The sequence below is a fragment of the Podarcis vaucheri genome (assembly GCF_965113315.1).
Source record: "Podarcis vaucheri genome assembly, chromosome: 4".
Lineage (NCBI taxonomy): Eukaryota > Metazoa > Chordata > Lepidosauria > Squamata > Lacertidae > Podarcis > Podarcis vaucheri.
In genome coordinates, this window is record NC_138762.1 from 56,015,481 (window position 1) to 56,041,791 (window position 26,311).

General features: G+C 40.0%; 1 protein-coding gene across 2 annotated transcripts in view; it reads left to right on the plus strand.

The window, feature by feature from the left end:
• The window catches only part of DOP1B (DOP1 leucine zipper like protein B), a 60,168-nt gene that overhangs the window by 21,068 nt on the left and 12,789 nt on the right, over nucleotides 1-26,311 (plus strand). For both annotated transcript variants that reach the window (XR_014219113.1, XM_082220483.1), the window contains exons 10-27: nucleotides 1,002-1,122; nucleotides 1,806-1,925; nucleotides 2,697-2,793; nucleotides 3,489-3,680; nucleotides 4,815-5,502; nucleotides 7,023-7,294; nucleotides 8,355-8,507; nucleotides 9,637-9,737; nucleotides 11,270-11,460; nucleotides 13,234-14,851; nucleotides 15,581-15,692; nucleotides 16,552-16,737; nucleotides 17,664-17,789; nucleotides 18,092-18,226; nucleotides 18,776-18,831; nucleotides 22,263-22,367; nucleotides 22,469-22,535; nucleotides 24,916-25,060. Coding sequence is in view for 1 of the 2 variants with exons in the window: in XM_082220483.1 (XP_082076609.1) it covers nucleotides 1,002-1,122; nucleotides 1,806-1,925; nucleotides 2,697-2,793; nucleotides 3,489-3,680; nucleotides 4,815-5,502; nucleotides 7,023-7,294; nucleotides 8,355-8,507; nucleotides 9,637-9,737; nucleotides 11,270-11,460; nucleotides 13,234-14,851; nucleotides 15,581-15,692; nucleotides 16,552-16,737; nucleotides 17,664-17,789; nucleotides 18,092-18,226; nucleotides 18,776-18,831; nucleotides 22,263-22,367; nucleotides 22,469-22,535; nucleotides 24,916-25,060 (4,485 nt within the window). In the remaining variant the exon portion in view is untranslated. The remainder of the gene's footprint in view (nucleotides 1-1,001; nucleotides 1,123-1,805; nucleotides 1,926-2,696; nucleotides 2,794-3,488; nucleotides 3,681-4,814; nucleotides 5,503-7,022; nucleotides 7,295-8,354; nucleotides 8,508-9,636; nucleotides 9,738-11,269; nucleotides 11,461-13,233; nucleotides 14,852-15,580; nucleotides 15,693-16,551; nucleotides 16,738-17,663; nucleotides 17,790-18,091; nucleotides 18,227-18,775; nucleotides 18,832-22,262; nucleotides 22,368-22,468; nucleotides 22,536-24,915; nucleotides 25,061-26,311) is intronic.

Genomic DNA, 26,311 nt, shown 5'->3' on the forward strand with positions numbered 1-26,311 from the left:
CTCTTGTGGTTTAACTGTTAGATGTTCTGCAATCCTGCTTTTTCTTTCTCTCTAATAAAATAAGGAAGTATATTCCACTGGTATGAGCATGCTACTGTTACTTCACTTTTAAAAGCCTGACATATAATAGAAAAATACTACCATTATTTCATACATCTGTGCAATATTTAAATATAAGAGAACCTGTGGCATTATTTCTATCCTTTTGAAATATTGCTTGAAATTGGTGTATAGGCTACAGCAAGCAAGATCTTCTCTCAAAAGTATTGTTTGAATTTATTTTGAGGAAACCTAGTGCAGATGTAAAGAAGCGCTAGCCCTTCTGCTTTCAAAGGAACTGGTTGTATATTTGTTGTTTGTTCTGCTCTGAGTAGACCCATTGAAATTAATGAACATTACTTACTTGGCAGCATCTATTCTTTGAAACTCCCTGCTTATTGACATCAACCTTGGATGTTCTCTTTTCAGTGCCTGCTTAAAACATTTTGTTGAAATAACAAATCTGTGGTAAGGGGACAGGCCACAATAGTAGCTCAGAATAAATGTTGTATAATATGAATTGTTGCAGTCATTGCGGGGGGGGGGGGGAATACATATATTTCTAAGTACTTGCAGTGGGTCTTGCTGAGGAATATAAAATAGAAGAAAAGCTCCTGAAAAATAGTTGTATTAGTTTGTTGCAACAAAAACAAGGATCCGTTGCTTTAAAGGCTAAAATGTAATGCCATAAGCATTCTAAGCTAAAGCCTACTTCATCTGATGACCTGAGACCAGTACAGTACTCAGCTTCTCACTAAGAATATTAAGGTTCTAGGAAACAATTTCTGATCACATTGTCGGTTTTTAATCATTCCAGTAAAAATGGAACAGGGCTTGACAATTATCTACATAATTCATTGGGCCACTAAGAAATTGGGTTTCTATTTCCTCCTCTTCTATGCTGAAATAAAATATTGCCACTCATTATGATCAGACTTCATTGTATCTTTCTTTTGTTGAAGGACCACCAGTTGTTGCAGATTTGTTTCTTGAAGTGATCAGAGCATTCTATTCTTATTGCAAGGATACACTGGGTTCTGATCTTAAACTTAGTTACAGTCAAACGGGAAATGTCCTTACAAGGTATGCTTTGGTCTTTCTTTTTCTTTTTTTGCTCTGACATTAATCAGGTGCCTAAAAAACACTACTGGGATTTGATTTATCTCCCCACCCCCACCCCGCTAGTTCCCTGCTGACCATGACTATTGTGTCATTGCATTTGAGTACCCAAATTAGCATTTCCCTGAAAGTAAATTTCATTGAAACTGAGCATTGAACTAGAATACTTAGACAGTTAATATGTCGATCATTTTTTTTATAGGTAGTGGTGAGTGAGCACCCCTGCACTCAGTTTAGAATGGGCACACTGCAAGCAAATTGTAATTAAGGGTTTGGTTTTATTTGAGACTGCATCAAGCTGAGACCTCTCAATTCTCTTGATGATGACATAGGGGGAAATGGCTGCAGGGCCCCTTGTTGGATTATCAGCTGCAAAAGTCAATTGGAAATGTAGGTCCATTGATGCCGGTAGTCCAGTAGGGCTTATGGTATCATGGCAACTACAGTACATAACCCGTCTTCTGGTCAGGATGCTGTCAGAAGCATATGCAGCAGAAATCAACAACAGCCGATGAGACATAGTTCCCATTACCCTGCTAGATTTCTTATTTTGCAGTATATATTTGTTCTTTGACTTCTGTCCTTAATACTTCAGAATGCTTACTGCTGAATATTTACTACATTTGTTTGACTCTTGCTGTTTTTAGTGCAATCAAAGAAAACAAGAATGCATCTGAGATAGTTAAAACAGCTAATCTGCTGATCACATCCTTAAGCACGGATTTTCTCTGGGATTATATGACCAGATGTTTCGAAGACTGCTTCAGGTAGCGTGCGCGCTCTCTCTCTATATATATATATATTATGCTGTTAGAGTTAATCTAAGAGTCTGAACTTTGCTACTTATTCTTGACCTACTGTGTGTTGTATGTATTTCCTATGAAGTTTTATTGTTGTACACCACTGTAATACATTTTTGAAAAGCATTATAGGAATCTTTCAATAGTCATTTATTTAAGTAAGTGAGTGAGTAAGTAAATGGCTGAGAGAATGGTAGAACAAATTTGAATTAAATGAGTTGGTTACTTTACCTAAAAAAGTATTCAGTATATCCTTTTGAACCTGTTGGACAGTTCAGTTGAAGATAATGTTTGAATCTTAGTTTTGTTTGTTTATTTATTTCATATTGTTGATGAATTGCTTCCTATGAAATTTCTTTATTTAACAATAAAAGCATAACTAACCGAAACAATAGTTTTCATATGCAGGTTTTTAAAATCTTGTTTTGTTTGTTAACTTTTTATCTTATTAAAGGGAGTCAGGTTAATTCATCCTTTATCCTTAAATGTGTATGCATTTTCATGTCTTGGCATACAAGATCCTGGCCATTGATATAATGTATAAAACTTAGGGATAATATGCTGCTGCAGTGTTCACTTTCACATCTCTTCAATGCTTGAGCTTTATTACATTTCAGCCATAAATATCGAAACATTTCTTAGCTGCATTTCTACCAAAAGTAGCAAGCAAGATAAAACATCAATGCAGTTCAGTTTCTAAAAAGTTTCTCAAAACCACGCTTTCCCTTTCAATTGCAGAAATAAATCTATGCAGACACAACTTATGACGAGGAATGTTGCAACCGTTTCAGAACTCTGCACTCTACTGATATTTCTTCTAGATGTAATACCATTAGTAAGTCAATTTCCATGTGTATCCCTGCAAATAAACTAATTATTAAGAAAACACATTTTTAATTGCCAAATATCTGATGGTGCATGAACACATTTGTCATTTGAAAAGTGTTTTTTGCATACTAGTCTTGTCTTTATTATTTGCTCAACTTTTATGACTTAAGTCTCACACATCTATTAAAGAGCTGTGGAATGATAGGTTTTGTTCGATGTTTTGTACATTTATGGACAGCTTTTGTGCCCTAGAAGAAAACAAAAGATTGATCATTTGAGCGGGGGGGGGGGGGGGAATATGCAATAATCTGCAAACTTGTTTTTACAACCTCGTTTAATATTGGATAACTATGTATGTGCTGTGTTCTTTAGCTGTTCTTTAGGTTCAAGTAAAGTGACTTCTCTAGGGTTAATAAATTATTTTATTAATTATTTACTTAAATTATTTAATATAACCTGCCATTCTTCAACAAGGCCCAGAATGTTAGCAACATGAGTAAAAGCAGTTGTTTAAAAAATGACATCAAAGTGTACAAGAATCAATCTTTATTTTAAAATGTTAACAGAATAAATAAGATTAGAATAAAGATGTAATTGGTTGCCTGTATATACATAAAACTTAATAAGCAAGAAGAACTGATTTCTAAATTAAATGTACGTCATTTAAGAGATTTGCTTATTTGAAATGTCTTGTTTTTATAGGAACTTTATTCCGAAGTGCAGTCTCTCTATCTGCCACAGATGCTCTGCTGTATAGTTCAATCTCTCCTTGAAAACATGGAAACACTAAGTTTACCAGAGCTCACTCATGCCTTAAGGACATGCTTCAAAGTACTTAGCAAAGTGCAGATGCCCCCTGCCTACCTAGGTACTGATACAGGAAGCTCAGACACTGTAGGTATTAAGAGATGAGTTTATGTCTATAATAAATTTTGTGAACTGATTAATCAGATTGTTAATGTGGTCATTCATTATGCTGTACTGTAGTTCTTATGCTGTAATGGGACGCTTCGCCTCCCCCCCCACCCCACCCCACCATCCTAAGTATTAAACTAGGTATCAGTACTATGTTTCTTGCAAATAACACAAATATTCAGTTTGACTTGTCATGTCAAGAGTCTGATGCTTATGGTGGCTTTCTGCACTTGGCCCAAAAGGCTAAATATTCAGTCTCATACATGATGAGAGGTGTAGGGGCTTCAGTACAGTATTTTGCTATAGTAATATTAATATTGGAATAACTACCAACCGCTACAAATATCCGCTTCTCAGGGAAGGTAGTGGAGAGTTTGACTTTTACAGGGAGCAACCATGCTCCTGCTTCTCTTGTGGCTTTCAGTACCACAGACAGAGATATGCTCCTGGACCAGCTCCATCGGATGGGGATTCTGTGTTACACTGATTTTGATCCTTTCTACAGGACCAAGTCCAGAAAGTTGTATTAAGAGATTGCTTTTTTTGCCCCCTGGTGATTACACTAAGGGATGCTGCACTGTTTTATTTCAAATGGTATTTAATATTGATATGAAGCTGCTGGGAACATTCATGAGGGCAAAATGGCATCAGTACACTGAAACTCAGCTCTCTTTCTCCATAACATCTGAATTTGTGTAATACTTAAAGCAGAATATGCCTTTGCACTTGAATAGCACAAGGATAGTTCCAGGCAAATATAAATCCCCACTGTTTTCTACCAGATATGTGTCTTTGTTTAATGTAAGGCAGTGTTCAACCCCACATCTGTTCATTTACTTATAAAAATATTTATATGCCTATAAAGAAAATAGCAAAGTGGTTCACAACTGTACATAAAGCCATACAATAAAAACCATATAAAAGGTTTACATCAGAAATTGGATAGCTGTTGTGGAAGTATATATTTCTTGTTTGCTTGCACAAGCCTGATGGAATAGAAAAAGTTTTTACCAGGCATTTGAAACATGCAAGGATGTTTTAATTTTATTCATGTATGGTTTTTGTATAAACCTCAACATTCACATTTGGCTCCACATCTTTGCGTTATTTCAGAGCCCCACGGGGGAAGAAAACCAGGAACTGACTACAGAATCCAAAGTGCTCCAGAATGAAGATGACGCTCTTTTTCCTCCACTCAAGTCTGAAGACAGTGGTATAGGCCTTAGCACTTCATCCCCAGAGTTCTCTCAGCACTTGAGAATACCTAGGGTAACTCCTGAGAAAGATGATGTCTGGAAAAAGGGTGGAAGCATGCAGAAGACCTTGCAGTGCATCCAGGAGCTGGTGGCAAAATTTGCCAGCAAATACGTATTTGTCGTTCATCTACAAGATCCCAGTAATGGCAGTGTTCTGTCAGTGCATTCAAGACAAGGGGAGAAAAAAGGAAATCATTATCAAGCTGCTGGAAATATTTCCAAGAAAAGGAGCTCATGGGACTCCAAGCAAATAACTGTGCCTCAGTTTAAGCAGATGCTAACAGACCTATTCACTGTCCGAGGGTCATCTTTTAAACAGAAAGATCTGGATCCTCCATCTCCAGAAGAGCTTGGTGGTGAAAGGGGGAAAAAGGAAGAAGAATGGGATATTGACCAAGTTATGCTTGACTTGGGAGATATGAGAGAAGACTGTAGAGAGGCCTTTGCAGCTATGTGCTACCTCTTATTGGATTGTACTACATTCCCTGTTTATCTTTCTGAGGAGGAAACTGAGGAGCTCCATTTGTCTCTCTTTCAAGTGCCTGGTAAGAGGAACATTATAATTTGCAGAAGAGTACATAATAAGGCAGTGTTGTGTATTCAATAATCTTCCATTAGAATTGTGCAAAAATAGTAATGTGATAGGGCTCTAAATTTGTAAGTGTAGGGCAAGGACCAGTTAAGGCCTAGGGCATGTGGCTTTCAGAGTGCTGGCAAAGAGCAAATAAAGCCCTGAGTGAAGAAAGGATAGCCAGGTATGTGTTGGGCAGATTGAAGGTGAAAGGATCAAATAGGCACAATCTCAGATTTGCCAGTATTTCGTTAAAGTGATGTTTTCTGAAAGAGCTTGTGCTCTTTGACTGCATTCCAATGCATATTTACCTAGGAGTAAGTCCCACTGAGCATAGTTGGACTTGTTGCTAGGTAAATGTGCATTCATACCTTGGTTGCTTTCTTCGGCTTGGCATGTTGAGGTCTGGATGAGATCCCTGTCTAATTTGCATTTCCCATGCACAATTGGCCAATCACTTTCAGATGAAAAATGGGTTGATACTTCTATCATCTTGTTTAGTAATGTGTCTAGCAATGTAATGTACTTACCTAGTAATGTTCTTTAGATTGTGTGTACCGCCAGGGCTCTTAAGAAAGAAGACAGAAATATCAGTTTGTTTGGAGAAAGTACAAAAATATATTTAAAAAAAACTTTAATGGGATAAAAAGCAACCCCAAAGCAGCCCAAAGTGGACTAAACAGGTTGAATAACTAAAGAATGTTGACTGTTGGTTAGAAGGGAAAGTGGTGGTTGTGGGGGGGGGGGCAGGAATGGCTGGGCTGGCTAGAATCCTGAGCAGGATCACATCTATATTAGAGAAGGGCAGAGCATCTGTTTTGCAGACAGAAGTCCCCATGATCAATCCCCAGCATTTCTGGGCAGTTCTGGGAATGTCCCCTAGAGCTGCTGCCAAGCAATGTAGACAACGCTGATCTAAATGCAGCTTCCTATGTACCTATGCACTCATATTATTATTATTATTTTTAAAAAATATTGGTTTTTCAAAAAAAAATTCAAACAAACAAACATAAATCTTCACTATATTTAAACCAAACTTAGTGACATTGTTAAGTGACTTCCTCGTATCCCCCTGGTTGAATTTCAGTGTATATCATTTTAACGGTTCCCCAACACCAATATTCTTATAAAATTAACTTATTCACTTAACATTTTTCTCTCTTTTCAATTCAGCATTACAACATATTAATTCATCACATTACATATTAAAATCCTAAGCCTATCTGGTATTTACAAGCTTTTCCAATTACATATTTAACTAAATAGTCTTTAAATTTCATCCATTCTTCCTGATAATCCTCCTCCTGGTCACGGATTCTTCCAGTCAGGTTGGCTAGCTCCGAAAGTACCTATGCACTCATAGGTGAAGGATGCATTGTAACATTTTGTGGCACTTGCATATGTTAAATGATAAATGTTTGTCAAGGGGACAGACTGTTCCAAATAACGATTGTACTAAAACTGGAGGTAAAACTATTTGTCTGCTCTCCTCAGGTGGCTGTGAATCCAGTTTTCCCCTGTGGCTCAAATCCCTGATGACAATATGTTGCTGTGTCAATGACTGCCACATTCAGAATGTGTCCATCTCTGTACTGCTAGAAGTAATTAACCAATCCCAATCATTGGCACTGGTTATTGAAGACCGAGTAAAGCGGTATAAAGTTCCTGGGCAGAACCCCTTCTTTGGAAGGCTGCAGATGGTCACAGTTCCTCCTATTGCACATGGCGTTCTCAAACTTATTTCAGAAAAAACTGATTTCTACCAGGTAATGTACTAAAATGCACGCCAAGCTGCATTATAAACTTATAAACTGCATTATAAACAATGTGTTGGGCATTGTTGTTTCCATGGAAATGGAATGCTTGTAATGTGCAAGTGGTTTAATGTTGTTTACTTGATTCTATCTAGCACTTGCGCCTCTTAAACAAAATGGCAACTGCGACCCTGGAAGAGCAGCCGTAATGGTATTATGGGGTGGGGAAAGAAAAGGAAAGGAAAAGACATCAACTTGCAGAAATAGCATGGGATGATACTCACTAGAGGTACAAAAACCAAACTCTATTCAGGGTGAAGGTAGCTCAGCATTCCATTCTCCAGTGCTGTTGGCCAAATCAATTCAACCGGCCAAGAAAGTAAATAGACACATCCTGCTGAAGTACAAATCATTGCCCATTTCCTTGCCGTGTTAACTTTGAAAAGCACTTACAAATAATCCTTAGAAACAATTCTGTATTCAACTTTGCTTCACAGTCGCATAGAACTAGTAAAATACAAAACAAGAAGTATATTAATGCACACGCATATCCTGTGGGGGCTTTGCTTTAGCAGAAAATGATTCTGCTCATGCAAGTTGGGGCATCCAAATTCTGTAATTCTTCCTTGCCTGCTGCAGTGGGGCAGGGAGTTTATGTGCGATGAGAGTGCGCTGACTTGCTTTCCACTACAACAAAGTGAACTTGGAAAGAAAGAAATTGTAACATTTTAAAGAAATTATTATATCTTAACTGCCCTTTAAAACAAATGTGCTTTCCAGTGGTATTCATCACCTAGATTATTCTGCTGTATAGGGGTGTGGGGTGGCGCTGTGTATGTTAAGGGTATTAATACCTAGCTACTGTGAAATGCATTTTTGCCCTATCAAATGGCATAGTTTGACTCGAGGTGTACTGTTTTCTGTGTTCACATTATCTTTTGATTGCATTAATAAACATGGTGCTGTATGATGGTGTGTGGTATAGAAAACCATGAACTATTTTCAGTAACACAGATTCCTTTAAACCTGCCTGAAAGTGTGGTTTTTTATTTTTTTTTTTATTTCACTACAGAGAGTTGCTCAAGTGCTTTGGAATCAGCTAAACAAAGAGACGAGAGAGCATCACAACACTTGTGTAGAGCTGTTCTACCGTCTTCATTGCCTAGCTCCATCTGCTAATATCTGTGAAGACATTATCTGCCATGCATTGCTGGATCATGATAAAGTAAGGTTTATTAAAGGTTGTATAGCCTAACACAGCACCCTAGTTTTGTGGGGCGGGGCAGGGGGCATATCACAATCACTCATAGAACAGATTTTGGGGGGAGCATGTGTATAGAAGGGAGAAAGTACCTTTGCCCGAATAGAAATCTTTGCTTGATAGGGTGCACGGGTTAGATACCACCTTATGTTTTTGGAATATCAGTGAAATATATTTTATGTTAAACTGGAGTTGTTTTGAAAACTGTGATTAACATTCCTTTCTGCTAAGACTTTTAAGGGACTCCATTAGACCCCAGATTGATACTGTTTAAAAATAAATAAAAAGGTGCGAGAAGATTAAGGAAGATCAGTTGTGTGTGGTGGAACATATGCCTTGCATGTTGAAGGTCACGGGCTCAATCCATGGCATGTCCAGTCTGAAAAAACAAAATGTGTCTTGAGTAATGGAGCATTGACAAACCAATTGGAAACTCCTGAAGAGTTGCTTCCAACCAGAGTAGGCAGTCCTAAACTGAATCAGCCATTGGCTTCATGCAGTTTCAGACAATTCTTTGGCGGCTGCCCTGTTAAATGTGGCTCTTCTGTCCAGTAGACAGATGCTGTCTCAGCTCCACTCTTGGACTAGTCTCCTATCCCTCTTGAGTAAATATTGGTCAAAATCTTCCTTCTTACACTGCATAGGCTACCTGTAGCCCTAGGTTGGCAAGCACTTTGGGTAGCTCATTAAGGCAAGGACTGAGAAGCCTTTCCTCAAACCACAGTTTATATTTTATCCCTCCTTCTGGGTTTTGAGGAGTAGATGTAATTAACTGGATAATGAAGAGCAGATTTAATTAACCAGCCTACTTGCTAACAATACAGTGATTTTCTTCATTTTTGGAAGCATAAGTAGCCACATGTTGACTATAATCGTTCCATCAAGGCTTCATATTTCTCAAACTAAAAGGAAATAGAGCTAAGCTTTTAGAAGAATATAATGATTCATTTCATTCTGACTACTGCTATTTTCAAAGAGATCTCAAACATTTTTCTTGTATTGAGGGGCAAGTGCACATTCATCAGGGATCATCAAACTAGCTCATAAACATTCTTTTTGTTCTGATTTTGCTTTGGGTTTCTTTCCTTCTAAGGGGACAAGGCTGGAGGCACTGTTCCGGTTCTCTGTCATGTGGCATTTGACCAGAGAAATCCAAGGCAGCAGAGTCACTTCCCACAATCGCTCTTTTGATAGGTATTGCTATTACTTTTATGTCTATTTTGATGGTGTAGGTTTAAATTACATTTACTTTTGGTCATTGAACTGAAAAGACTACAGTTTCATATGTACCCAAAATGTACCTAAGCCAAAAAGTATTGTTGTTGTTCTTCGATGGGCATCTTTAACATTGTGCTTAGCTTGTTTTCCTATAGCTCTATACAGAAACCTCCCACATTTCCACACTTAAGCTTGCTTTCAACCCATTATTGCAGGCCAGCCATAGCTTCTTCCCTACTTGATGTGAACATCCATACTTTTGTGTGTGTGTGTGTGTGTGTGTGTGTGTGTGTGTGTGTGTACGTACACACACATACACAAACAACATTCACCTGTTTCTCCAATTCAAAGATTCTTGTGTTCACAACACCACCATAGAGGTTTCATTTTCTGCTGCTGGTCCTTAACAAACAAATTGAAGAAGGCAGAGAAGGTTACTATTGCTGGAAAAGCTATTTTTAAAATGTGTATCTCTTTTTGTAAACTAGTCTTCCATCTCAACATTTTAACATACCGTATTTTTCGCTCTATAACACGCACCAGACCATAACACGCACGTAGTTTTTAGAGGAGGAAAACAAGAAAAAAATATTCTAAACAAAACAGTGGATGTATGATTTTTGTGGTTCATGCTGTGGCCACAGACATGTGATCTGACGGTGAGTTTGGCGTAGCCCAATGCAAAAATCCTGAGGATCCATGTGGATCCATGCTAAAGTCGCCCTAAAGTCGCAGGGGCGCTGGGGGAGTGAACAGGAAGCAGGAGGAGGAGAACAATCCCTCTCTCACACACAGACACACAGAGTATCAATCCTAAAGTCGCAGGAGAGGCAGGGGCACTGGGAGTGGGAAGCAAGAGAAGGAGAACGATTCACCCCCCCCCCTCTCTCTCTCACACACACACACACACACAGTATCAATCCTAAAGTCGCAGGAGAGCGCAGGGGCGCTGGGAGAGTGAACAGGAAGGAGGAGGAGGAGGAGAACGATAGCTCAAGCACACACACACACACACACAGCCCCTACAGTGGCTGATCCAAAATCGGACAGCAAAAAACTGCAGGCAGGGACATCGAGGACGGGGTTGTTTTAAAGCAACCAACCCCGATCCAACCCCGATCTGGTTCTCTCTCTCTCTCCTCCCGGCTCGGCTGGCTGAAAAGCTTGGCTGCTACTTAGCAGCTCACTGGAGAAGAGAGAGGGACATCGAGCACGGGGTTGTTTTAAAGCAACCAACCCCGATGCAACCCCGATCTGCTTCTCTCCCTCCTCCCCGGCTCTGCTCGCTGACAGGAGCCGCTTACACCCGCTTTGCAGTTTCAAAGAGAGCCATGGACTGCTCACAACTGCAGCGGATTCCCCTGCCATCTGCAGGCATTCGCTCCATAACACGCACAGACATTTCCCCTTACTTTCCAGGAGGAAAAAACTGCGTGTTATAGAGCGAAAAATACGGTAATTCTAGCCTTGTCACCTTGAACAAATATTACTGTAATTTCTCCATCCAGGTCTCTGTTCGTTGTGTTGGACAGTCTTAATAATTCGGATGGAGCTATTGGTGCTGCTGCACAGGGTTGGTTGATACGAGCGCTGTCACTTAATGATGTTGCACGAATTCTGGAACCCATCCTTCTGCTTCTGCTTCATCCCAGGACACAGCGCACCTCTATTCACTGTGTCAAGCAGAAAAATTCAGCAGGTAAGATTTCACTTAAGAAGATTCCTTCTCCTTCAGGTGAAAGGTCCACCTAGTCCAGCATTTGGTCTCCCAATAGATGCCCCTGGAGAGCCTTCAAACCATGCACTAAAACACACATCACACACACACACACACACACACACATGGCAATGCTATATTTAATCCTGGAGGTTTCTTTAGCCATCAAGGCTAGCAGGAAGTGATAAGTCTTGGCCTTCCATGAACACTTCCAATTCCCTTTTCAATGTGGTAGGTATCACTACATTTTTTTGGCCATGAATTCCATAAATTACATGTTATGGGCAGTATATTTCTTTTGTATTTCCTGAAACCACTCCTAGTCCTTTTCATGGGCTGATCCAGCCTGTAGTAGTATGAGAGCAGGAGGGGGCGGGGATATTTGTTAGGCATGCCACCTTTTTGTCTAAACAGAAACCCCAAGCACAGAAAATGTTGGCCTCTACAGGGCTGAAGTCTAAATTTGCCTTCTATGTAGTACACCTTGACTTAGCTGCGCCTTAGCATTTGCCTGTAACAGGTGCCGTGTGTGTGTGTGTGTGTGTGTGTGTGTGTGTGTGTGTGTGTCCTCCCTTCATATCATCACACAGAACTCAGTATCTAGGGGTGAGTCTCAGACATTTAATTCTTTTTTTTTTTTAACTAATAAAAATTGTTTGGCATTTCAAAAGAAGAAATAAACAATATTAGTCAATAACATAGTAGACAAGCATATGAAGGTCATGCATAAACAAGATAGTTCAGAATCCAAGGCATTGATAAAAAGGGTTGAGGTTAAATTTTTAGTTACCTGGATGAAAGCAGTGATCCTCTCAGAAGGAAAGCACAAAGGAATAGCCCAGCAATGGCAATATTTATATCCAAATTTCCTGTGAAGACTTAAGGTTTATTATACCTTAATATAATTAATTGTTATCTGACCCAATTACTAGAGAGAAATAAACTATTTTAAAAGAGAGGCTATAAATCCCCAAGTATATCTGGCTACATTAAAGAAATGCAATAAATCCCAGCATTTAAATCCCAGCATTAGTATGTCTGATCATAGTCTAAACTTTTGCACATAGCAAAATACTTGGTGTGTGTCTGAGCATACTAAGAGTTGTCATTTAGAGAGTTTATTTCAGCTTTGCTGTCTTTGTGAAAACAATATTTCCTGGCTAATTGGGTACAATTAGTAATTTGTAGCTTTTATGATCGGTGTTGTCCAGCTTAGTTATTGTTCTAGGGAACAATTTAAAGGTTTATTGTTTTAAGATAGGGAAGGGCAAACCAGAGGATCAGTATGTGAGCATGGCTTATCTCTCATACCTTGATGTGTATATGAGCATCACAAAGATACAAAAGGATGCCATCATTTCCAGTGTAAGAAGTCCAATTTGTTAAAGATCATAATCTACAAATACTAGCCAATACGTGTTAATTTTTATTTGCTGTATTTATAAATGGCTGCCCAAGAACATTGGACTCTGGGTTGCTGGCAAATAAAATGATAAAATAGCATTAAAAAGGGTTTGGAGCATCAACAATTTCAGGCCAAAAGAAGAATAAAATCAGACACCTAAAACTATACAGCAGATAGACATAGGTCCCTTAACAACAGTCTATTGTGAACACATGGCACAGTTGCAAAGAAAGAGGGTCACCCGTTGTGTTCAGATACTGGGACGTGAAAGCAGCTGCTGTCTGAAGGCTGCACCTTCACTACTGAATGAGTGGTCACTTTTTTAGAAAGGCAATTTTGCTTTCTTTCAGAAGACATGCGTTTCTGGTACAAAAAGAAAAAAGTCCCTTTCCAGAAGTCCTTGGGGCGTTCTGAAAGCAGCTCTGAAGAAAGTTTGCCACTGAGCCAGTTTACAACTGTGGACAGGGAAGCCATTTGGGCTGAAGTTGAAAAAGACCCAGAAAAATGCCTGCTTAAAAATGAACTGGCTGTAAGTGATCATTATCGGTGTGCAGAAGCTTCACCAGACGTAGACGAGGAGGATAATAGTGAACACACAGAGTCTGCTGATACCAGCACTGGACCTACGGATAGTGATAATACATCATCCTTTTCTCCTTCTCTGGACCAGCAGGATATGAGCAATGGCGAGAACTACAGTGGCTCGACAGACGACAAAGAAAGCATGAAGCTCGTTGGTTCTTCTAATGTTTATCCTCCTGAAAGTTCCAAATCCAGCACCATGCTCAATCTGGTACGCGCAGATTCTGAGAAAACTCAAGCATCCGAGTCTCTCTCAAGCGATGACGAGGTGGATTTGGAGCTTCAAGCCCTTAGCACCGCTAGGTTGCTAAAACAGCAGAAGGAAAAACAGGAAATGGCCGAGGCTCTGTTTAAGCACATTCTTTTGTACCTGCAGCCGTATGATTCCAAAAGGGTCCTATATGCTTTTTCTGTACTTGAGGCAGTACTCAAAACAAACCCTAGGGAGTTTATTGAAGCTGTAGCCAGCACTAGCATGGATACTAGCTCCACAGCTCATCTGAATCTCATCTACAATCTTCTAGCCCGCCACCAGGAAGCTCTGGTGGGACAGAGCTTCTACGGAAAGCTTCAGACTCAGTCACCAACCGTGTGTCCCCATTCACTGCTAATAGAGTTGCTGACATACCTGTGTCTGAGTTTCCTGCGCTCTTACTACCCTTGTTACTTAAAAGTGACTCACAAAGATGTGCTTGGCAATAGGGATGTCCAGGTCAAAAGTGTCGAAGTCTTGATAAGAATGATGACACAGCTGGCTACAATGGCCAAATCATCAGAGAGCAGGAACACAGAATTTATACGCAACTTGCTTGGCAGATGCAAAGTTCAAGAATTTGTCCTCCTTTCTCTATCCGCTTCTATGTATGTAAGTCAGAAGTGCTATGGACAGACAATGGCCAGTAAGACTAATGGGTTAAGTGAAGAGTGCATCCTCGAGGAAAGCCTAATCAACTTTGGTCCTGATCAGATTTGGAGCGAGCACCCGTTGCAGATTGAGCTGCTTAAACTTCTGCAAGTGTTGATAGTCTTGGAGCATCACCTTGGACAGACTCAGGAGGAGGTGGAAAATCAACCAGGCCTATCTAAGGAATGGCAAAAGTCACTTAACTTCCAGGAGGCCATTAGTGCAATGCAGTATGTGCATCCACACCCTATAACCTCGCAGGGATTATTTGTGTCTGCCGTAGTCCGAGGCTTGCAGCCCGAGTATGGCTATGGCATGCATCCAGCTTGGGTGGGTTTGGTTGCATATTCCTTGCCATTCTTTGGGAGATCTTTAGGTTGGACAGTGGCACCGTTTATTGTACAGATATGCAAGAACCTGGACGAACTTGTCAAACAGTATGAATATGAAACTCTGAAAGTGTCACCAAAGTCATCTGTAAGGTAAGAGAATGTTGTTCATAAAATCTGGCTTTTTCAGGTTAGCTAATTTAGCTGTTGGTCAGTATGGCTCATTTTCTATTTGTAAGTTTCCTTAAATTATTTGTTTGGTTTCTTGGGGAGGGGAAGGATGTAGGAACATAAGAAACTACATTTATATCAGGTCCGACTCTTGACTTTCTAGCCCAGTATTATCTACTCTGGCTCGCAACAGCTCTTAGGTCTCTGGAAAGAGGTGTTTCCCAGCCTCAGCTATCTGACCCTTTTAATTGGAGGTGTCTGGGGTTGAAATGGGCAGCTGATCTTCTGCATGTAAAATACGTAATTTCACTGAGCTATGCAAGCAAGACTTGTTTCAGCTTCTCAGTTCCACCAGTAGGGGAAATGTCCCACTCAATTCTTGTGGTGTCTCAATCAGAACAGGCTTTTCCCTGCCACATTTTCATCATCTTGCAAAGTTTGTCTGGTATTCCCCCCGCCCAAAAACCACTGTTGTTGTCCTCTCCCATCCAGGACAGATAATCTACACACAGCTCTCTCTTTCCTTTTATGAGTTAGCCAGTGAGCAAATTCTCCCTAGATAGCAAAGCATCAGCAGATAACTGGCTGGGTGGATTAAAAGCATAGCGTGCAAAGGAAAGGTTCTAGCTTAATGGAAGTGAATGCGGGCTATCCCCTAATTTCTTTACAAGACTGAAACAACCAACTGAATTGTTAACTTTCTCCCCAAAGCATGAATTCTAAAAGGGAAAACATCACACCAGATTATCCTCTTACCCTTTTGGAAGGACTAACCACTATTGGCCATTTTTGTCTTTTGGATCATCCAAATCAAACCAAAAAGGTAATGATGTTGTTGTTTTTCTTGCTTTCTTTTGCTGTCTAATATATACTTTTGACAGGTGATGTTTTCCAGTTATTAAAGAATATCCATTCAAACTATGTTGAACTTTAAGGGTGTTACTGGATTGAAACCATGACAGCCTCATATTAGGAAAAGATGGAATAGTGAAATCAAGATAAGCCACAGTTAGAAATTTCCTTATGTGACTGTGAAAATGTTCTTCTGTATCAATTTCATGATTTCAAAGATAACTACTTTGAGTTTGTTGATTTAAAATTCAGCCGAGGGAACAGCGGGTATTTTAGTTTAAAGTATGTTTATATAGTCTATGCCTCAATATACTATGAGATGTGAAATGTGGCCAGACATTTTTTTAAAAAAATTGAAATCCCAGATAGGATTTTCTTTAAAATATCAAGTGAATCTGCACCCGATTTATTAGAGGTGATATTGAAAATCTATCCTGCCAACACATTTCATTTTCCACTTTATTTTTAAATCTGATTGCAAAGCCAAGATAGCTATCCATTATTAAGGTAGTAATACTGCTGAAACAAATTCTGATTTCGAACCCTTTTTTTGCAAATTATAGGAAGTGGTATGTAGTGCAATTGTTTGTAGCCCTATATGCATAAACAAGGCTAAGCAAAAAATTTGGAATGAATTTTACAATGTGGTAAAACAGGGTCTGATTTATAATGTCATTATTGCAAAGAACACCCTTGCTTATTTTTTATATATTATATTGTTTAGGATTTTGAATGTGTTGTTTCTTTCCTGCATATCTATAGTGTGGGTGATCTCCAGTGTTGGTCATATTTGGATTTAATGGGTTATTTATTTATTTTTGTATTCCCAGTCACCGTGGAATGTTGACCCTATAAACCTAAGAAATGCCAGGAATGCCATTTTGGAAGAGTTTCCTCGTATCATTAACACCATGTCTCTCCTTTGGGGTGTCATAAAAAAGGAAGATTCTCAAAAAAGACCAGCTGACTTCCTTGGAACAAAAGGCTCTTCTTCGGTTTACTTTAAGGCAACCAAAGTACGTAAGCTTTATTAAGCCTGGGTGATCTGTGGGCAGGTGCACCACAGCTGGGAAAACCTTGTCCACATTTTTCTGATAGGAAGTTGCTTAGGTTAATAGGCATTTTTGGAAGTGATTGGCAATGCTTCTGCAGCAAGCCATGGAGATAAAGTTCAGGTGCCTACACCATTGAATATCTGCAGATGTAGTCAACCACTTTAAATACATCTCTATTTGTCAGAGAGTCACACCAAATACAGAGGAGGCTTTTATCCGTAATCTTCATTTCTGGTGTCGACCCAGGATGTGGCACTGTGTAGGATCTGTCATCATAGGGGCTCTGCCTTGTAGGGCCCTGCTGCCCCAATGACACCGCAGGCTATTGACAGGCTGGATCACACCAAAAGCCCATCAAGTTCAGCATCCTGTTCTTGCAGTCACCAGCCAAGTGCCTGTGGAAAGCCAGTAAGCAGCACCCAAATGCAACATCACTCTTTCTTGTGCTTCCCAGCAACTGGTAGTCACTGATAGCCTTTTTGATAGCAATAGCTCTCCCACTATGCTTATCCCCACAGCTCCCTTGCTGGGAGTTAGGATTCCTCCCTGAGTAAACAAGCCTTCAGGAAATCGCCTTGGTATAAAGCACATTTTGCATGCACGCAACACGGTTATGGACTGTGTTTTCTCAACAGCAACTGTAATGTTCATTTTCAGAAGCAACTTCCAGGTACCACATGGAAAAACTGCTGCATGATAAATTCTTGCTTATAATGAGAAATACATGCACAATGGGAATTTAGACTCTTTCCCCCCCAGTATGAGAACAAAAAGTGTGATTTAAAAATAGTGAGCTGCTTACGACATTTTATCAGGGCACCTGTCTGTAGGAAAACAAATTCCATCCAAACCCATTCTAGAAGAAATGTTTGTTTTCTTTTTTATAGACATTGAAGACTAAAATCCTTGACTTCTTGAATCCCCTCACTGGGCAGCTTGGGGTGCAACTTATAGCTGCAGTAGCAGCAGTGTGGAGCAGCAAAAAATCTCACAGGCATCAAAACAAAACAAAGGTAAAGGAGAAGAAGAAATCACAAATGTGGTGTGATAAATAGTTCATTCCCCTGCCCAATGATAAGGGAAAACTTCAAAACATCTAGACAGTACCAGGTTGGCAAAGACTACTTCAAAGCATTCGCCGGACCCCCCCCCCCCACACACACACGCAGTATGCCTGGTTTCTTGTTTTTCCTGGGTCTGAACACCACAGTTTCAGCTCCTGTGCATGCTTGTAGAATAGAACCAGATATTTCTGAAAAGGCATGTTACAAATCAATTTACAAGGGGTGGTCCTTTATGTATGTTTTTGTTTCAGATTCCTCCCGCAGCTAGTGCATCTCAGCTTATACTTGTTGATCTAGTTTGTGCCCTAAATACTCTGAAGACAGACACTATATTGCAGCTTGTAAAAGAAGTTGTAAAGAAACCATCCCAAATCAAAGGTGAAGAGGTAGGTGTCATTTTTACTCTGTCTATAATCTCTGTTACTCACAAGTTAGGAAGTTTCAATTGCTCATCGGCCTACTAATTCCTTAAGTTGATTAGTTCTTTAATGAAGAAGTTAGTGAGAGGATAAAATGAGCTGAAAGGTGGGAATAGACCAGGAGCTCTTGGTTTTTGCCTCATCACTATTTAAAGGATTGTGATCAGCATACAGAATTGATTAGCGTTCCGATTTGGTCAGTCACATAGTAACTTGAGGGTTATCCAAGACAGTAAACAAGAGGGTATATATCTGGGATACCATGGCTAATTTGGGATCTCTATTCAAACCCAAGTGTCTTTCAAGGAACTGCAGGTGTCCCTGGTTTTTGTAAACAACTTGTAGGAAATTTGAAATTACAGTTTTATTTCTACAAAACCACTACTTAAACAAGTTTACTTAGAAGTAAGTCATCACTGAAATAATTTGTAGATTATTTTGCCTGTAATATGTTTCAAATTTCCGTTATTGTGTTTTCTTTGTAATTTGGTAATAGGGTTTTCTCTTTCTTTCCAGAAATCTTCTCTAGTGGATATCCCAGTGCTCCAGTTCTGCTATGCTTTCATACAAAGGTAAATGAGCTTCTAGGCTGTTATACATTTCTACTTCTTTTTGAATCCAGTAACTACAAACATTAGGTGGGACGCGGGTGGCGCTGTGGTCTAAACCACTGAGCCTTGGGCTTGCCCAAGGTTGGCAGTTCAGATCTCCACGACGGGGTGAGCTCCTGTTGCTTGGTCCCATCTCCTGCCAACCTAGCAGTTTGAAAGCACATCAAAGTGCAAGTAGATAAATAGGTACCGCTCAGGCGGGAAGGTAAACGGTGTTTCCGTGCGCTGCTCTGGTTCACCAGAAGCGGCTTAGTCATGCTGGCCACATGACCCAGAAGCTGTACACCGGCTCCCTCAGCCAGTAAAGCGAGATGAGCGCCGCAACCCCAGAGTCATCCGCAACTGGACCTAATGGTCAGGGGTCCCTTTACCTTTAATTACAAACATTAATGCATTTGCTTTCTATTCTTTCCTCTTTTTTTTTAATTGCACAGGATGCTTACAGTGATTTTTTTTGGTCCTGATGCTGAGAACTATAGAACTACTTGTTCAAATAGCAGGAGCTGCAAAAGAGTTAATACAAATAGCTCCCAAGTGCCCTATTGCTGCAGTAAGATATTGTGAGGCATGGTAGCAACTTAATTCATTTTACCAGAGGTAGCAAATGCGTTGCAGAAACAGTAAGAATGATTAACTATCTAATTAACAAGCTAGTCAAAGTGTGCACCTCTACAAGATTTGCTGTGGTTTTCAGTTGAAGGCTCCTGGTCAAAAGTCACCCAAAAATGCAAAATAGAATGAGAAGGGAGCTCCAAACCTGCAAGCTGTAGCATTTAGGAGAGAGGCTCTTTGGTGAGAGAAGGAAAAACACCATGTAGGTTGAAGGATTGTGAAAAGGACACAAGGTCAGGATAGAAAGATAAGGAGTAACATGTATTTGTTTTCATTGTAAAGACTGCTTTCATTTCAGATTATTTCCAACACTGAGGTCATTGGTTCTTTCTGTCTTGTTTCACCTCTGAAGAATGTACTACTCATTTAAAAGAATACTTACGTAATTTATGGTGACAGTCTCCAGATTCTGGATTGTCTATTATTTTCATCTTCATTGTAACCTGAGCTCCTTCAACTTCATTATCATAACTGGGTCATAAATATTGTTGAGGCCAAGAAGAGGAATCTTGACACCATTTGGTACCTGGCTGAGAGAGAGGTTGTAAATCTTTCCCGTCCCTTTGTCATCCTAATTGCCCAAACTAACGGTGTCAACCTCTAAGCAGGGAAAATATGCTCTTTAAAAGAAAAATATTAATTCTGTAGTGTCCCATATGGTGGAATTTATTAAAACATTTGGAACATTTCAAAACTTAGGCCATCCAGCCCTCTCGCTTAATAAAGTAAAATAAAAGATTAATTTCTCCTGAGGTACAAAGTTCCCAGTTTTGACAGCAAGGCAGTGTCAACTTTCCAACAATAAAACTGTAAAAGAATGACCCCCTATGCTCAAGAATTTAAGGAACCATAAAAACTCCTTAAACTAATAGAACATAAAAGAAGGGAGATTGACTCACTAGAAATTAATAGGACAATGATCAGCATCCTGTTCCCAAAACAATGTTTTTACAAATTTAAAGGGATAAACCCCAGGCTACTAGCAAACAGATGCAGGAAAAAATCACTCAAAACAAAAATACATTGCCGCACCCAGAAGGATGGCAATGCAACATTCTCCTCTAAAGAAATAATCTCAGAATTTGTTGAATTGTACTCTAATATATACAGAACTTGCCCAAATAGAGAATTAAAACTCACAGAACTTGCCCAAACAGGGAATTAAAAATTTCCTGGCAGGATTGCCCTTGGCAACCTTATTAACAGCAGAGGAACAAGAATACATGGACAGCTTTATTACCCCAGAGGAAATAGAGACTGTCTTCAAAGACCTAAAACAACACAAAGCCGCTTGCCCAGATGGCTTTACAGCAGAATTCAACAAGAAATTCAAAGAAACCCTGATGCCCCACAGGACTAGCCTGTTTAATGACATCATAAAGGGGCCCCCATTCCTAAAACCTGGTCTCCTCCTTCAAAATAGTCTCTATCTCAAAGCTGTTCAAAGACATCCACAAACTAGAATCATACCGCCCATGTGATACTGACACAAAAACGTCCCCTAACAATAATGTATCAAACTGAATGTCACTGACGAAGGATTCAACGTTTTGAAAACTGAATGTACATTTGTTACTCATAATTTTTTTTAAATAAAAACACAAAAAAGAATGCTTGGCCCACATCTTTTTTCTCCCAGGCCTTGTGGATCACTATTGCTTCCTGAAACCAAACTTTGCTTCACACTGTTATTGGGTCTGCTCCCTCTGCACAGAGCTTAGAAAATAAGTCCAAAAAGGTCATAGTTAACAACGATTTCAGTCCAATCTTGGACACCTACATGATTGTGTGGAGAATTGTAAGATGTCTGGATAGGGGACTTATGCAATTCATATGATAGGCACAGTACAGTGGTGCCTCGCAAGACGAAATTAATCCGTTCCACGAGTCTCTTCGTCTTGCGGTTTTTTCGTCTTGCGAAGCACGGCTATTAGCGGCTTAGCGGCTATTAACGGCTTAGTGGCTTTAAGAAAAAGGAAACAAACTCGCAAGAACTCGCAAGGCGTTTTGTCTTGCGAAGCAAGCCCATAGGGAAATTCGTCTTGTGGAACGACTCAAAAAACGGAAAACCCTTTTGTCTTGCGAGGCATTTGTCTTGCGGGGCACCACTGCATTGATGCACAATAAATGCTGGCTAGGAGGATGACCCTTTCTTGACTTTAGTTTGTCATTGCTTTCTTTTTATTTGTACATGTTGACATATTGCATGAGTGCAACAAACATGTATCACACAGATACAATTTTCAATCAGCTAGCAGTCATTATGTGTTTGCAACAATCTCATTTACATATTCTGTGGCAAAACTCATGGTCCTTTTGGTGTGATTCAGTGCCCTTAGGGTCAATAGTGCTCTTAGGGCCAATGAAACAATTTTTAAAAAATTATTTCCTAAACCATACTTTTATTATTGATGTATCAGATTTTATCCATTCTGAAACTGGGTTTTTAATAGGGTACCCAACCTAGTGTATAGCTGAAGGCAGTGTTCCTTTGTCATTGTAAATGTCCCAGAAATATATTCACTTAGGGATTTTTTTATTCCTCACTTCATCGTGAAGACTCTGAAGTAAGTTAGAGCACTTGTGTATTCACTGCTACCTCAACGAATTGCATAAATTGCCTGACAGCAACAATATGTAGGAATGGTTAATCTTCAACATAAAACTGAACTAAATAGCCTTTCCTGTAAGCCCCTATCTGATACTTGCTGTGTGCATGGTTTCAGTATTTTTCAGCACTGGAACTGATGGCTTTGTGTGTGTTTTTTGTTTTCCCTCAGACTTCCTGTCATAGCCTTGCAGGAGAACTTCCAGTCGTTGTTAGGGGTATTGAAGGAATCTGTGCAGCTGAATTTGGCACCACCTGGTTATTTCTTGCTTCTCAGGTACGGCAGCAGCAGTTGTTTTTGCACACTACAATTGTAGCACACTCATAGTGTACACTAGTAGTGTAATGGTACACTAACTTGGGCTTATTCTTCTGCAGCACTCTGAATGATTTTGTGACTAGAACTCCAAACCAGGAAAACAAGAAGGATCAGAAAGACCTGCAGGTAGTCCATAGCATGTTTTCAGTTCATACATGTAGATCTTGATTTCTCCCTGCTCCCCCATGTCATGCACCAAACTTGACTACTTAATGGAAGATATATGCTTAATAGTCCCAAACCACTAGCTTGTTGTGAAAAACGGGTTCTAAATTCAATACATATAAATTGACTGCATCAGCAGGGTCTTCCGTTGAAGCAGGTACTAAGACAAAAGGGGATAAACCTTTGTTTTAGCAGGATCTTGCTACCTGTGAGGTACAAATTAGGGACTTCAAAGCACTAAGTCATGTGATGTCAGCTGACTGGCAGATGGGCAGCCCCACCCACCTGCCAAATTTTACCAATGAGGCAGATCCTGCTAAAGATCTGGCCCATGGTTTCAAAACGGTTCTGCTTCTGTGAGGCAGAACTGGGGGCTTTGGGGGATGATAAGTCAAAGGTCCATACCTACCAGACTTGCTGTAAGTGAGGGCTTTGGTTTTCCATTGGAAGATTCCTGAGCAAAAATAGGGAGAATCAAAAACATAATGAAATAGTAAACACGATAAGAAAAATCTAGCCTCTCTAATGCCTCTTAGCAAACAGACAAGCTTGTACAACAAATGCAGAAATCACAGACCTGTTCTCCCCCTCCCCATAACACCAAGTCAGCACACCCTCATGGAAGGGGCTGTTGGGAGAGGGAGGGAAACCAGTGTAAGCTAGCAGATGTAAGAAAACATTGAAAGAGGGCCCCCTTCCCAAAGTCTCTCTCTTCTTCGTGTTTCCCTAATAGGAAACCCCCCTTTCATTTCAGATCTCAAACCACATTCTGGTTCTCTCTGGTACCCCTGAACAATTTCACTTCTCATTAATAATTAAAGGTAAAGGTACCCCTGCCCGTACGGGCCAGTCGTGTCCGACTCTAGGGTTGTGCGCCCATCTCACTTAAGAGGCCGGGGGCCAGCGCTGTCCAGAGACACTTCCGGGTCACGTGGCCAGCGTGCCGAAGCTGCTCTGGCGAGCCAGCACCAGCGCAGCACACGGAAACGCCATTAATAATTCCATTAATTATTAATATCCCATTAATAATTCCATTAATTATTAATATCCCATTAATAATTAGTCCTTCGTTAATTTATGACTTGTAGCAAGATACTCACCTTCTTTGTTTCTTTTCCTTCACTTTCATCCTTAAATATTTCAGCTTTCCTTATCACAACTAAGTCATAAATTGTGCCAAAATCTGGATGAAGAACATTGAAACCAACTGGTTTCTAATTAAGATCTTGCCCTACTGCCTTACATTAATTGCACAAAACAAAAGCTTCTGACTCTAAAATGGGAATAAAATGTTGATAAAAATAAAAAGAATCTTATGATGTAACAAGCATCACCAGGGACATGACAACACCACAACCTTCAAGTGCCTAGTTCATATCATTTACCCCTTTCCCCCCCTCCCACAGTTTATACCTGGGGTGTTTTCCCTTGAATACTCTGTCCCAGTTTAATTAAACAGAGGCATAGGTAATTCTTAAACTCTGAACAGGAAGCATGGTATTAAAAGGTACCCAAAGATAAAAATGGATGAAAGTAATAAGGTATTTCATTCCTGATTAAACAAAGTCTGTTTTTGTTCCAGCACAAACTCAAAAAGGTCACAGAGATAAATTATCTTTTTTAATTAGCACAGGGAGTAACCTATTTTTAATTAGCATAGGGAGTAACCAGAATTTGCTCACCTAGGGGTCCCTTTGGTGCTACTATTAGAGAACTTTCAAACACCCATCTTCAAAGGAAGATATAGGGCCCATTGCTGTGTTTATCTCAAGCTCTGTATGGTAAGGATGATACTTGTATTCAGGGATGCTTAGCCAGCATCTTTCCTGCTCCTCTAGCCTGGACATAATGATCATCATGGCTTCTTGTAATCAAACAGCAAACAGTTCTTACCAAACATTGGTTCATACCATAAGTGGAGCTCTTCCTTCTGTACTTTACCCTTGAACCCGGAAAACAAGTCCAAAAAGAACATAGCCAACATGTAGTTATAGATCTACAATATGTCCAACAAAACTTTTAGGATGGCTTTTTAATAGAAAAACGAAAATTTCATTATTCTAATGGGCCAATAGGCATATCACAAATGCCTTGCAAACTGCACATCACACATTAGCCACACTGAACCTCCAGCAAGAGGTTCAGTATTTGGTGGGGAGGGGGAATGACTCTGTAGCATGCACTGCCTTCACAGAATTCAAATGGAGCAAAGTGATATTTTGGTTTGCCACTTGTCTCCCTTCTCACAATAAAACAAATATTACTTCCATAAGACAAAATGCCCTGAGTGATGCCTATATGCACGAATCACTCGTCTCTCTTACTGTGCTTTCCCTTTCAGGAGGTAACCCAGAAAATATTGGAAGCCGTCGGGAATGTTGCTGGTTCTTCGCTAGAACAAACTAGCTGGCTGAGCAGGAATCTGGAGGTGAAAGCTCAGCCTCAGGTTGCTTTAGATGAGCCCATGGCTGAAGATGATTTCTGCGGTAAGAAAAATGGAGACCGTTCTGTGGGCTAGCTGTTGTTTTATACAAGCATTTTAGTCCCACAGGTCTGCTTAAGGTGGAGGGAAGACGTCGGATCTGGCAATTATAAAACACTGGCCATATAAGGAATGTTTAGGTTTCACACAATGCTCTTCCACCAGCTTCCATTTTGGAGCACAAATTCATTTAGCTAGGTAACTGATAATATAGAACTGGAGAGGAGAAACAGCAGAGCTTTTCCATCACATCTGCTGAGACCAGTTGCCTTTAGCTCTTCCCCAGTTGTTCCCTAGAGACATTCATTCAGTCAAGTTACTTGAACTATTTCCGTCCCACATGGTTACTGTAAGATATGTGACTTTGAGAAGTAATACCTGAGATTCCCCCTCCTCTCTCCCCATTCGTTTTTCCATGTGTGTCCCATGCCTTTGGGACTGTGAGCTTGAAGGCAGGGGCTGTCTTATTACTAATATTTGTAAGCCCCTCTGGAACCCTATTTTTGGCTTAAGGTGGGGCAGAGATGCTTCAAATATGCCTTTTCATTTCTGTCTGCCCCTTGAGTACTGACCACAGCACACAGACTCTTTAGAAGGTAGATAATAGAAAAAAGGAAACAGTAAAAGTCATTAGGTTAGCAAAGCTGGAGAGGTGTGTGTGTGACCTTTAAGATAAATTAGTTATAGAATCAGAAGATAAATGGATTGATATTCCCAAGTCAGACTGAAACACTTTAAGAGGCGAAGTCTCCTCAGAATTGTGCAAGCATTTCATCACACAAATATCCAGCAACTTTCTTCCTTCCATTATAGAGCTTCTCTTTTAAATAATTTACTTGATTTATCAGCTACTCTTCAGCCAAAATATGTGACTTGCAAAAATAAAAACATAAAATGGATCGCTAAAAGGCCAATATAATTGAGAAGGTTTTCACTTGGTGCCAAAAAGAAAATGGGGATGGCACCGGCAGCTTCCCTTTAAAGGGCGTTTTAAACTGCTAAATTCAGGGACTGGCAACACATTGCATTTTGTGTGCATAAATAAAGAGGCCCCAGCAGCTGGTTTTTCCATAAGGAAAGGCAGCTTGGGGTCTTTGTAGTTCTAACTACACATTAAATGCTGATGTGTTTAAGGGGGGGGGGAGCAAAGCCGTGAGGTTGAACTTTAGAGCAGGAAAGCCTTTGGGGACCCAGGGGTATTCCATCCTTTATTTGCTTTTAATGCCCCACACTGGGTTCTGAATGCTTGTTGTCT